Raw genomic sequence first — 13978 nt, forward strand, 5'->3', positions numbered from 1 at the left:
ACATAAAGTTTTATTAAAAAAACAAACATAATAAAACATCTGCTAAATAAGTATAAATGTAAAACGTTTAAACACAAATAATTGACAACATAATTAATAGATTATGTAAGATGGATTTTGATTTAATAGCAAGTTATTTCATTTTTAGACTGTGTTATTAATATACATTATTACTATATTATACCATTGGGTCAATATATGTTACAGCCTTTAAAAATGGTTAATAATGGGCTAATGTGATGTAGTAAGTTGTCAGATAATATAATCATATCAGTAGTTTTTCATTTTCATTACATTTTTCTTCGATGCAGAACACATCTGTCATGATTTCATTATCAAGGGAACATATTAAATATCAGTGTAACAATTAATCCGATATACTGTTTCATAACAGGGTCACCAAGTTATCTATTAGGCCGGTAAAAAAATCTATATTTAAAAAATTATACATTTCTAGGATGTCTAAAATAATGAGTATTCACAGAGGATCAAGACTAAAAATGTTTGTGGCTACTGTGACTACGTAAGTTACGTATGTGTTTAATACGTAAGAACAAGAACACAATGGGAAAATCTGTAAAATGAGGGCAAACATCTGTGTGGTTGTTTCAAGATGGAGAGCTCTTGAGATGGACAAAGAACATTTTAATAAAGCACAAGTTGCTTTACTGTACCTATTTAACGGAAAGCAACTTGTGCTTTATTAAAATGTTCTTTGTTTTTATCATTTCATTGTTTTACAGAGAACATTTGGAGGAAATCCCCTATAAAAAACCTCTAAATGGTGTTTTAATACAATTCTTCTTGGTGGTGCAGTGATTTATTGGAAAGTAAACCTGTATTTTGTTAATTCCATGACACATTAATGGACATGAGTGGTAAAAGAAAAAACTCTTTTATGGTGTTGGAATACAAGCTCTGAAGCTGAACACTGAGTCCTGGGATCATTAGGTGTAACATCCACATGAATCAGGGGATTTGGGCAGACATTTGGGCCAATGTGTGTGTGCATGTGTGTGTGTGTGTGTGTTAGTGTGTGTGAGAGAGCGAGCCCTGTCAATAAGGTCTTGTTCCCCTCACCCATGTTACTCCTCGCCTTTTTTCCCTGCTCAGACTTTCCGACCGCACATTCTGGAACATTCCGAACTAGTCATGGCATCCATCCCTCAATCCCCCTCACATATGTGCACACACATTTACACACACAGACGTATTCTCTCACTGCCAGCATGCCAGCCGCTTGCTTCCTCTCCAGGTCTGGGGGCAACAGTCGAGGTGTAGGGCAGGGAGTAGAGAAGGAAGGGTGTAGGGGGGCTAGAGGTTGGGGGACACCCAAGAACCTGCACTCAGTAACAGGCAGGATGGTCTAATTGATAAATTACAGCCTGCACCTACAGAGACTGTACAGGTGGGCCCACACAAGAGATTTGCTCGTGGAAGCTTTACACTCCCAGACAACTACAAGCTGGAAACATTCAGATATTTGTTTAGAAAAAAAAACAGCAGAGAATTTATCTCTCAGGTTAGTTCACAGTGAGTTGCATTCAAGTGGTATTAGTAGATTTATGGTCACTAGGGGGCAGAAGAAAACAAGCTGACAAACTCACAGCCCTGATAGATGGCTATAGGATACAGCGGGTTTATCAAAGCTTGTTTGCTAAAAACAGCTTTTCCTCGCTGCTGGAAATAGGGTTGATGAGAGTGTACCATTAAGTAAATGTGCCGTACAGCCAAAACAAAATATTACGTTTAATGAAGATGCTCACTTTTCTGTTTGTTGATTTGGCTGTTTTTTGTAAGAATTTGAGGCATTCAGGGAGCAATTTTTGTACTTTGGCTCATAAGAAACTGAGATTATGTGTGTTTATTAGGATTTGCTAGCTTCCTATTGTGTCACCGTTCTAATGGTTTTTAATGTGCACAGGGACCTGAGGCGGGAATTATCTACTCTGCCATCATCTAATTTTGAGGTATAGTTTTAAAAGAGGGGTTGATTTAAAATGTGCACTATCAAGCATTACAATTTTAACTTTGGAAATGAAGAAACAATGGCAGCGTAGCTGAATATCTGAAACTTGGCACAGAATGTTTATTAAGGGCTATTAATGTTTCCTCCTTCTCTTAAATCAAAATGTTTAAAATACGTACTAGCTTTTTCAAGAGCTATCAACCACATCTCACAGTGGGAGTTTTCATGGAGACCATGACAAGTTATTATGTCATGATTGTCATTTGTAATTTGTCATTTGCTCGATAGGCTTATTTCATAACAGACAAGAAATGCATGCGTTATTAAGGGCATTAACAAAGTGGCCCAGTAAGTCATGATAGTGACCCTGAAACTAAAGTAGCCAAGAGCAATTCAGCAATCATTAGTTTCCTTAATTAAACCTGTGCTTGTCCTACTGTGACATGTCAGAATTACTATGAAAAGAGGCCTACAACCATGACGTCATCCACTAATGAAGACTGTGAGATGCAGTTGAAAGCAGCAGGAAATCGGAAATAGGGATATTTTGCCCAACTACTGTCCCCGAGGTTGAAAATTAACTTTGATGCTCATATCTGATGATGTTTGTTTACCTTTGCAAGGGTTAATGTGGCCTGTTGATGGGTTACTATACAGAAACTTTCAATGAAATCTAAACAGGTGTTTTCTTGATTACATTGTTCTATATCATGATGCTGCTGTAACACCCTGAAGTAGGTGTAAGCCAAAACATGTGGCCCTACTAAATAACGGCTTTTGGATTTAGACACCTCTAACTTCAGTAAATTATTTTTGCCCTGAAACAAAATTAAATGGGCTTAAAAAAGGTAAACCGCTATCAATCTCTCAAGACTCACTATTCAAAAATGTTTTACAAAAAATTATTTATGCCTTAGTATTTCTCTAAATGTTTTTTAAGAGGATTTTCAGCTTTTGCAGGTTGTGCGGTCGGTTGGCACTGGCGCCCAACCTGTTTCTGCTTAACCCAGAGGGGGAGATGGGTACGAGCAATGGCAGCTCCTCGCCCGTCCCCACGGCGTTCAAAGCTGCGGCCGGTGTCATGTTTTCCGGCCCCTGTGCCAGGGTCAAAGCATTCCATGCCAGACCAATATGGAAAACAAGCCTGAAGAGCTGCAGCTCTGTTTCAAAACAAGAGGCTCCTTTGAGGCCGTATTAGCCCATAAACCCTGGCCTCACCTCGCTGTTTCCTGTTATGGGGAGCTGGGCGCTTGGTTTGAGCAGGGGGCTAGAGACACACACAAACACACCTCTACATGCTCACCTGCCAGGTCAATGTCACTCCACAAACTCCTCAAAGACTCATTTTGGCTTTTGACACAACATGATCTCTCTACTTTAGCTACACATAAGCCGACAGGTTGGTTCAGCAACAGCAGGGTGAAAGTCAATTGAGGTATAGGACAATGACTGTCTCATATTTGAACCCTGGCGTTGTGAGAGTGTTCAACGAATCCCTTCTGTGAAAGTTGAGGACTGTCTGCAGGGAGAGCAAAAGTGTGTCTTAAAAGAACTTTTCAGAAAAACAATTTAATTAAATAATGTCATTACACGTAAAAAAAAAATAAAATGTGTGTTAGTGCCCATGTGCATGTTCTTGGGGTCCACAAAGAAAGCACAATCAAACAGGATATATTTTTAATTTCTGCCAGTAATGTGCAGGTATATACTGTGTAACTACAGACACTAGTCATTCCAGTACTTTAAAAACAAAAGCTCAGACTTTTTAAGAAGTAAAGCTGTTAGGATGCACAGCGTTATGTTTTAATAAATTATAAATATTATTTTCTCTAAAAGTTCTCAGATGGAATTAAAGAAATAAAGAAACAGAGAAAAAAAAAAACAAGAAAGGGTGAAAGGAGAGAGGGAAAAAAAATACCTAAAGCTGATGTTGATGTTAAACTAAATCAGTCCATGTGTCGAAAAAATGTTAACAACGTTCACTCATCAGAACTGCCCCCCGAGTGCAATCATTAGATCCAATCAACATTCCCATCATCATCATCATTATCACCTCATCATCGTGTGGTTTCATTAAGAGGTATACGCATCGGTATCAGACGGTGGTACTGCTGTGTGTGTGTTTCTCACAGGAAAGCAATTCAGTTTTCGCTCTTTCACCTTAAAAACCAACATGTGAGTTTATCACTACAAACGCCTTAGACACTAGCTGTGTCTTTTTAAATTCTAGTACCAATACGATACCTGAGTTAATACAATACAAAAACAGTTCTAGGTTATGACCTTAGCAGCTATTCAAGGGCTTTGCCAACATAAAATACAAAAACTGGCAAAGATCACGGAAAATTGATCAAAATAAATGAGATTAGAAATCTGACCGGGCATTTATTGCCAAGCTTTGTTATTTCACAGTTTTCTATATTACATGTAACAAAAGACAGAGTGGTTAATGTTAAAACTACCCCAAGGATTAAGGTGCGATAACCAGTCCTTTCTTTGCCCAAAACTCTTATTAGGAACACCACTGATAGCATAGCAATAACATTTTTAAGATGTCTGAAACACAGACTCCTACAAAGGGGTAAATTTCTATATTAAAATGGTGAGAAAATATGATAGAGAAGCTTTTCTTACACTGAACATCCATTAAAATCTTTCCCGGGGAAATGTTCTAAACAATATAACAAACATCAAAGTTGGAGGAGCGGTGGCTGATTTGATGATTCTAATGAACATTTTTAACAATTGTACTTTATGATGAAATATTTTTAACTTTTGCAACATTTTTTAGAGACAAAGTTCTTCCTCTGGTGTCACAAGGTGTCATGTAGCGAATAGCGAAACATTACCATCACGATCACCAAGAGCCCAAAACCAAGATAGATACCAGTTTACTCTCATTGAAGTTGATTTCAAATATTCACATTTGAGGAGCAAGAGGCAGTAGAATATTTGGCATTTTAACATACAATGCAGTAAAGAGTCATAACCTCAAAGAGTCAACTATCACCCCTTCAGCCAAAGAGAAGATAAACCCTAGCACTATGAGTTTAGTACCCCCTGGTGGTAGAATAGTGAATTATTGGGGCCTTTCCTAATCGTATCACTAGGTGCTCTGTGACCTGTGACACCTCATTAGGGTAAGATCACCTGCCCAACATTAAGGCAAGAAACTAAGAACTAAAGAAGTCTGTGTGGCTGCAGGCATGTTCCATGTAGTGATTCATGGCTGTACATGCATTTATTTGTCATTGTGTATAAGATACAAATGAAGCACTTTAATGTGCTTTCATTAGACCGCAAGGAGAAACTGTGAAGCATGCCACTGGTCTGCAATTAGGCTTGATATGGTTTAATGAATCTGTAATCACAGCCCACAACACCCACAAGCACATGCACACGCATAAACATACACACACACACACACACACACACAGCAGTAAGTAGGAACAGTTGGTGTGCTGTGTGAAGGGCAGTCTGAGACTCTAGCCTCTACTTTAGGACCCACTCAGGCGTGTCTTTGAAATAAGCAGCACTTCCTGGTATCAATATTATTCAGAAATCAGAAGCCTAGAAGAGGATACATACAGGAAGTGCATAGCTTCACAACTTAGAGAGGAAACTCCACATACACAGTTACTGTACACACACATATTGCAGATACAGCTGATGTCTCAGTAAAAATATCTAAGCTATTATTTTAGACATCAGGCATGTTAGATTAGGTCAGGTTGTTTCCAGCAGCATATGGGGAGCAATTTCAGGGTCCATTTCAGGGAGCTGCAACATCCGGGAAAAGACACCATGAGACTAGGTTGACGTGTAATTTAAGAAACTGGCAGTTCACTGACACACCCACTGTGCAACTGTGCAGCAGAGGACTAGTGACTGGAAGGTTGCTAGTCCCCAAATCTGCAGGATGTGTGGGTAAAGTGAAAGGGCGGTGCTCGATTCTTCCCTCATTTACAACCACTAACAAACTGCTCCAGTGGAGCTGTTCAATTGCCATCAGATCAGACTATGGTTCTATTGGTCAGTGAAAAGTCCCTGGGTTAAAGAGGGTTTTTAATAAAAACATATCTTGAAGCATGTGTAGAACCACTCAAATGCCAATTGATACTAAGTAGCATAACTTGTCCAGAGAAAACCAATATAAAGCATCCGGGAACAAAAGGGTGAACAACACAATGGCCATACTAGATCTATCCAGTGAGTCAAACTGTCAAACCAGTTCATCTGAAAACAACTAGAGGCAAATCAGTAGTCACAGCAACAAATTGTATTTTATGAAGCTACTGAAAAATAAGTGATGAAATATATATTTATTTATAGTATTATCGGTTGACGATTCTGCATGTCTGGGCTGGACTTTCGGCTGACCACTTGGTTGAACTTCAGGATAGATGTTATTGGCTATTTCTGCTATTCTCCATTTCATTATATGGCATTCAGAGTAGATATATGGTCAATCTATTCATAGCTGTAATAAGTGTACATTTATGTAGTAAGAGATTCATATTATCCAGTCCTACTCTGGCCCCATAACGGCGACATTTTATTTATTCTTTAACTGTACTGTTCCTGGTAATTTAGAGTTTTGCAAGTTTATGACTGTGTGACGTTTTAATGAAAGTAGACATGTATGAGAGATGAAAACTTTCCTTGCTTTGTTTCCACAGGAATATATTATATCAATGATTCCTGTGGCAAATGATCTTATCATTTTATTTTAAGGCTTCTTCAGCTCCAAGTGGTATATCACTGAATCACCTGTACCACAACATCATTATATCCTGAGTTATTGTGTAAACTCCAGGACTGACATATGCAGTTCACTTGTTACCTAAATTAATTCATCTTTTTACTACAAACTGCAGCTGAATTTCCTGTCTAACTACAAGTTACCAGACTTCATTCAGAGGAAGAATCAGCCCTGAAGGAGCCATCAGCAGGAGCATTATGAGCAACAGAGGAGATGTGTGCACGGATTCTTAGCTTTATGATTATTATTGCTGGCACTCGCTCAGATTCTATCCTGTGCTGCTAACAGCGAATTCAGATGGAAGGAGGCGAGGAAGGAATGAGAGAAGTCCATGAAACGCCAACAAAGGATGAATAAAAGAGGCTTGTAGGATGAGCATCAAACAGCTCGAGGGGTCGTATAGCAGTGAAGCGTTGTTTTCCCAACCAGAAGGGCTGAAGAAAGAAGTGTGAACCTCAAAGCCAAAATAAAGTTTTACTGTCGAACACAGAGACCAAACCTGTCCTCTTCATAACCCCGGATCATAAAACAGCACTATCAGCCAGAGCCCCTGCCCGGCTCTTCAGCTCGGCCTTGGCACCGAGGTGGTCTCCCATAACTCACACCCTCTCGGCCCAATACTTCACACTGAGACAGCAGTCAAAGATATTCAGACTGAGCAGCATGCTGCCCTGAAATTTATGAACAGTAGTTAGCCAGGCGATTTATGGCATCACGTTGACCCTGACACCCTGGCTTGTGACTTCTGAGATGGTCTATCCAGATGCCTGCTTGCTTGCCTCCTGCACGGGCTCTCAGTATTCAACAGTATAGCCATGACCGACAGAATAAAAATGAATTAACACTGTTATTCTTTCTTTCCTTTTAGAGTAGGCGAGAAGAGAAGGAGCTTTGGAAAGTGCTGCTTGACAAGGGAATGCGAGGTTGAAAAAGACTTTCCAAGATATGCGATAGTTGTCTTTCCAGGGCTGCATTCTGGGAATGGACAACTTTCACCTCATACCATAAAACCTCCCCCAAGTCTCTGCTTGTTTGATTTGCTCATCTTACCACTGATTAAATGTCTTGAAAATCAAAGTGTAATCTAGGTGTACGTAAGATTAAGCTTTCTAAAGAACACAGAGCCGCTTCTTTACTATAGGAACAGATAAGTGGAAGGTTGGACCTAACATGACTGAAAACAGCAGCAATAGTGATACTGAATGTCTAATGATGCCATACATAAGTGGTAATTAAAAGAACAAACAATATGGATAAAATCTTCCATCATGGCTTATCAGTTTTATTCCAAGTTTTATTCCCGATATTTATATGGAACATTTTACAATATGCATTGAAAAAAAAGTGCAATATATGTAAAAATACAAATACCTGACAAAGCAATGTACTTGTACAAATATAAATATAAATCCAAATATTGCAACTTTGTTTGCAATGTACTAATACAAAACAGTACGTCAGAATCTCTACAAGTTTCCAAATCTGAGTTGTTTTACAGTAAAAAGTCTATATGGCTGCATGGAGGACTGACAGCCTTCATTTTTACAGCAGGAATTATAGCCCATAAGTCACTCCTAAGTTCTGACATAGTATTAGTATATCTTTGTCATATAAAACCATGAATTTTGTGTTCACTGAACAATACTGATTTAAACCAAGGATCTCTCAATTTGGGGTTTAATAAAGTTATGAAAATTATATACAAGACTAAGGCAGTACATTTTAGAGTTAATGATAAAGTGTGTAACTTTAATAACTAACTAAATACCAATCCATTGAATATAAAATAAAACTAAAAAAGGATCAAACATGCACAAAAAAAAAAAAAATTCTTTTTTCTGCAATTGTATAAGGATTTATTGAGTTAACAGTATGAAATACGCAAGTATCAGATGATATGGATTAAACTAAAAATGAACTCAAAACACTTATGAACCTCCGTAAAAAAAAACAATGTTTTATTCTCAGTCTCTAACCCCAACACTGCATGGATTTAACATATTTTTTCAATTTCAGCTCTGGCTTTTTTCGTGACAGAATGAATTATGGGTCCTTGCCCTTTCCTATTGTAACCATGGCGATGACACGGTTTCCAAACCTCCAGGCAAAGAAACTGCAACAACCAAAGCCATAAAGAGTAGCGTGATAGCTAATATCCTTGACAACATCATCACTTTAGTAATGTAATTTAACCACTGAGCCATGTTGATGTCATTCCCTTTATATATAATACCAGTAAGGCCAGTTCTGACAAGCTACCACGTCTCTCTGCCCATTCTCCAGATGTTTTGTTTATGCACATTTAGAGTGCTGCGTGTCAAACATGACAAATGTTTCACACTACAGCTGCTAACTAATATCATTGTGAAGTCAGCCTCCCCATAGATCTCATACAGTTAGATGCTTCTACAATGTTAATCTTAGTCAAAGTTAACAAACAAAATATATGTAGAGAAAAGCTATGTAATAATATTTCTCCACTAAAGGTGACACCAAACTAAACTAACCACATATCACCAGTAATAACTTCCATCAAATGGGTAACTCTTACACCCACATGTACATACGCTGTCAAACTGAAATACATTCAGTGGTTTTGGTCGTGGTCAGGAGGCAAAGTGTCTCTGAAAGGACTTCAGCCCGAGAACATCAGCATCCCCTCTGCCGCTGCATTCTCGTCTTAGGAGGTTTATCACACCTACACAACTCAAAACATACTTGTTGCTTTAGAGCGACTATAAACAATCTTTTTATATTAACAGATCAAATGACAATTCTGAGGTGTTTCTGCTGTCCCCAAGTGGCCAAAAAAATCTATTATTGCAGGTTTATCCACTGGGAAGAGAGACATTTGAACTGGTGGGACCAGACTAAAATCATGATTATGTATTGGTTTAATTAACTCAAAGAACATTCCACTTTTTAAAAAGTAAAAGTATGCAGACATGCAAAGTTAGGTACCAATAGAAGTATCTTCATTGGGTACAGAAACCGATAAACAGTAGCTGTAGGACACGAGCAATAAAATACAGTAAAGTATCGACTGAGGGAAAACTTTCAAATAAACTTCCATACGATAAGTCATCTACTGTATTGTTACTGTGTTGTTGGAGTGGAAGGAAGAAGGCAGGGCAGATCAGAGACTTCCCGTGATTCTGACTTCTCTCACTGAATGTACACTCCGCATAACAAAACTATAGAGTTCAAATCCATCTGTTGCCGCCTTTGTGAGAGGCATGTTGAGCAGTTAGTCTGAATTTAGTTTACTGTTCAGCAAGGCAGCAAACACATTTTCTACACCATCTCTTATCACATTATCTTTCTCTTTTCCAAAGTAATTAGGCTATTCTGAGCAAGTTGCAAGCTAACACATATGGCTATTTAAATGAGTTTGGCCTCATAAAATGTCATCTTATATGCGATTTAGCAAACAATCACCATACCAAGGTTATATTTTATAGTGTATAGCATTGTTATATGTAATATTCTACAACCTCTATCAGGATAACTTGACACTTTTCCAGTTAGAGCTGAAACTACTACTCGACTATTGTGATAACTGCGTCGTTTTCTGGTTTCATCAACTCAAATGAGGATTTGCTCCTTTTCTTCAGTCAATTGAATATCTTTGGGTTTTCACAAAGCAAAATAATGCAGTCTAACTTAACTAGTAGTCAATTTAGTTAAGAAGGATTAGTCTAGTTACAAGTGATGTATGGTCCTGTTAAGTTTTCTAGTGGACTAAAAAAGCAATAGATTTTATCATTCTAGTACCAAAAAGTTAAAAGTCCCATCTGCAACTTATATAATAAAATATCGATATTTGGAGTCCGTGTATCGATACAGTATTGCCATGGCAAATATCACGATACTATGATACTATACTAAAGACTTATTTCCATGGTGGTCCATAATGTAAAGATGGCAGAGAAGCAGGAGGGCGGGTGACAATCTGACATCTTAAAACCTACTGTACGTCATCATGATATAAATACACCTGCCAAAACGTCCAAACATCCAAAGTATGTGTGTGTGAGTGAGTGAGTGAGTGAGTGAGTGAGTGTGAGTATGTGTATGTGTGTGTGTGAGTATGTATGTATGTGTGTGTGTGTGAGTATGTATGTGTGTGTGTGAGTATGTATGTATGTGTGAGTATGTATGTGTGTGTGTGTGAGTATGTATGTGTGTGTGTGTGTGTGTGTGTGTGTGTGTGTGAGTATGTGTGTGTGAGTATGTGTGTGTGAGTATGTGTGTGTGTGTGTGAGTATGTATGTATGTATATGTATGTGTGTGTGTGAGTATGTATGTGTGTGTGTGTGTGTGTGAGTATGTGTGTGTGTGAGTATGTGTGTGTGAGTATGTATGTGTGTGTGTGTGAGTATGTATGTATGTATATGTGTGTGTGTGTGTGTGTGTATGTGTGTGTGTGAGTATGTATATGTGTGTGTGAGTATGTATATGTGTGTGTGTGAGTATATGTGTGTGTGAGTATGTATGTGTGTGTGTGTGAGTATGTATGTGTGTGTGTGAGTATGTATGTGTGTGTGTGTGAGTATGTATGTGTGTGTGTGTGAGTATGTATGTGTGTGTGTGTGTGTGTGTGTGTGTGTGTGTGTGTGTGTGTATGTGTGTGTGTGTGTGTGAGTATGTATATGTGTGTGAGTATGTATATGTGTGTGTGAGTGTGTATGTGTGTGTGTATGTGTGAGTATGTATATGTGTGTGTGTGAGTATATGTGTGTGTGTGTGTGAGTATGTGTGTGTGAGTATGTATGTGTGTGTGTGAGTATGTATGTGTGTGTGTGTGAGTATGTATGTGTGTGTGTGAGTATGTATGTGTGTGTGTGAGTATGTATGTATGTATATGTGTGTGTGTGTGTGTGTGTGTGTGTGTGTGTGTGTGTATGTATATGTGTGTGTGAGTATGTATGTGTGTGTGAGTGTGTATGTGTGTGTGTATGTGTGAGTATGTATATGTGTGTGTGTGTGAGTATATGTGTGTGTGTGTGAGTATATGTGTGTGTGTGTGTGTGAGTATGTGTGTGTGAGTATGTATGTGTGTGTGTGTGAGTATGTATGTGTGTGTGTGAGTATGTATGTGTGTGTGTGTGTGTGTGTGTATGTGTATGTGTGTGTGTGTAATGTAGCTAATTTAAGTCAATATAATGGATTAACACACCTCAAACGCCAGAGGCAAAAGACAGAAAAGATAACGTTGTAGGGAGGGGGGTTAAATAGTGACAGGCTGGGATGTAGCACCTGGCACAAGTGTAAAATATAGACTGTAAACGCTTCCGGGAACTATAAACAAACGTCCCCCCCTTGCTAGAAAAGAAATCAGGAGCAATTGGACGTTTGCTTGCATTAAAAGCAGCTCGTAATCAGATGGTGTTTGAATGGGTGGCGTTAACAGTTACCTGCCCGGTGATGCCGGTGATAACAGCCACCTTCCTCTCCTTCTTCGGCTCTCCGTTCACCGCGGAGCTGACGGACGAAGGCTCGGAGCACTCGGCCATCTGTGACCGGCGGGATTCTTACAGTCCGTTGCCAAAACTGACCGACAAAAACCCGTCTGAGTGTTTTCAGTGTGAGTACCAAACGGCCCTCCTCAGCATCCGTAAACCAAAGTACACAACGCTGCGAATTGCGGTACGTAGCAGGAAGCGGCCGTGACACCAGCCAATGGGAAGAGAGCAGTGGAGGAGACTTCATTAAAGAGAGCAGAGTCTGGAGGTCGTTGGGCACAGCGCCGCCTAGAGGTTGGAGGGAGAAAGGCAGCTTTCTGTTTTACCTGACACAGTGTGTGGCTGTCTTACTTAAGTAGTACATCTCAAAGCAAATGCTTTCCATGTATGTATCCCTATGATCGCCTACAGTTAAAAGTATTTTTTTGTGGTTATTAAAAAAAACTGATGCAGATATAAATCTTCCATCCATCCATCCATCGTCAACCGCTTATCCTGCGTACTGGGTCGCAGGGGGGCTGTAGCCAATCCCTGCTTACATTGGGCGAAAGGCGGGGTACACCCTGGACAGGTCGCCAGTCCATCGCAGGGCCACACATACACATTCACACCTAAGGACAATTTCAGAGACACCAGTTCACGTAGCCTGCATGTCTTTGGACGGTGGGAGGATGCCGGAGCACCCACCACCATCATAAATCCCAATGTTTTTAGTTGTTTGAGTGCTTCTTGACCATTCATGATTACACTTTTGATATGAAATCAATTGGCCTTGGGTTAAGGCAGTGGGATTTTTTTTAAAGGTGCCATTGAATGAAAAACTTGTTCCTTAGCATAGATGAATAGAAAGAGTTCAGTACATGGAACTGACTGATACTGTGAGGGCCATTTTCATTTCAGCGCACCATCTTGAAGGTCATCTCAATTACTAAAATGTACCTCCAGGAGCGAGGAAGCACAAATTTAAATTAATCAGGTCGGGAGATGAAACTTCAACATCTCCAAGCAGCAGTGCAGCATCAACACATCAGACACACAGACAGGCAGAAGCCCCTCCCAGCCCCCTAATGAAAAAGACTAAAGCTACCTGTGCCACAAGTTTACAGCTAATTAGCCAAAAGCCAAAAAACAAATATAGTTAACTTGTGTCTTGCTGACATGCGTGATTCATGAACTATTGTAATAAGTTAGCTAAAGTTTAGCTAAGGCAATCATGGCCAACCAGGCTAATGTACTGTACCTCATGGAGACACTACAGGTGAATACAGTAAAATTTGTGTCTAATAATGTCAACACAGTTGCCACATTAATATACAAATTATTCGTTAACTAATTAAGATGCAATTACTGGCATACATTTGGCAAGGCTTTGCAGGTGAATTGAATAAACAAAATAACTGAACCTTATCACCACAGAACTTTCCCACTTAATGACTTACATCAAGAGTCTTCCCCCCATGAAATGTAATGTTTAAATATGCAGATTAACTTGTTTTGGTTAATTAAGAAGAAATCTACACGTGCAAACCAATGTACGGTAGAAGGCTTAAAACAAGCTTTCTTTCCATCAGAGTAAAAGAAGACATGAAAGCAAAATAGACACAAATCTAAAAATGAATGACTACATGACAAAAAGTGTCCTACCTTAAACAGTAACATCTTTATTTTTAATTGAAGGCTCCTCATCTGATAACTATCCATTCTACTAGTTTGTTTGTTCACCCCTCTGTTGAGAATAATAATTAGAGATATTTATTGTAAAGGGGAAGCAGGGAATGAAGA

At 39.0% G+C, this 13978-nt stretch overlaps 1 protein-coding gene across 1 annotated transcript in view; it reads right to left on the reverse strand.

Moving 5' to 3' along the window:
- The window catches only part of gmds (GDP-mannose 4,6-dehydratase), a 172488-nt gene extending 160120 nt beyond the window's left edge, over positions 1 to 12368 (reverse strand). Inside the window, exon 1 of the mRNA XM_038715078.1 lies at positions 12149 to 12368. Within this exon, the coding sequence (XP_038571006.1) occupies positions 12149 to 12247 (99 nt within the window). The 5' untranslated portion in view covers positions 12248 to 12368. The remainder of the gene's footprint in view (positions 1 to 12148) is intronic.
- Between the last annotated feature and the right edge of the window lie 1610 nt (positions 12369 to 13978).

Source organism: Micropterus salmoides, unplaced genomic scaffold (assembly GCF_014851395.1).
Source record: "Micropterus salmoides isolate LMB-PRFRI ecotype aquatic unplaced genomic scaffold, ASM1485139v1 Ms_hic_scaffold_13, whole genome shotgun sequence".
In the NCBI taxonomy this organism is placed as follows: Eukaryota; Metazoa; Chordata; class Actinopteri; order Centrarchiformes; family Centrarchidae; genus Micropterus; species Micropterus salmoides.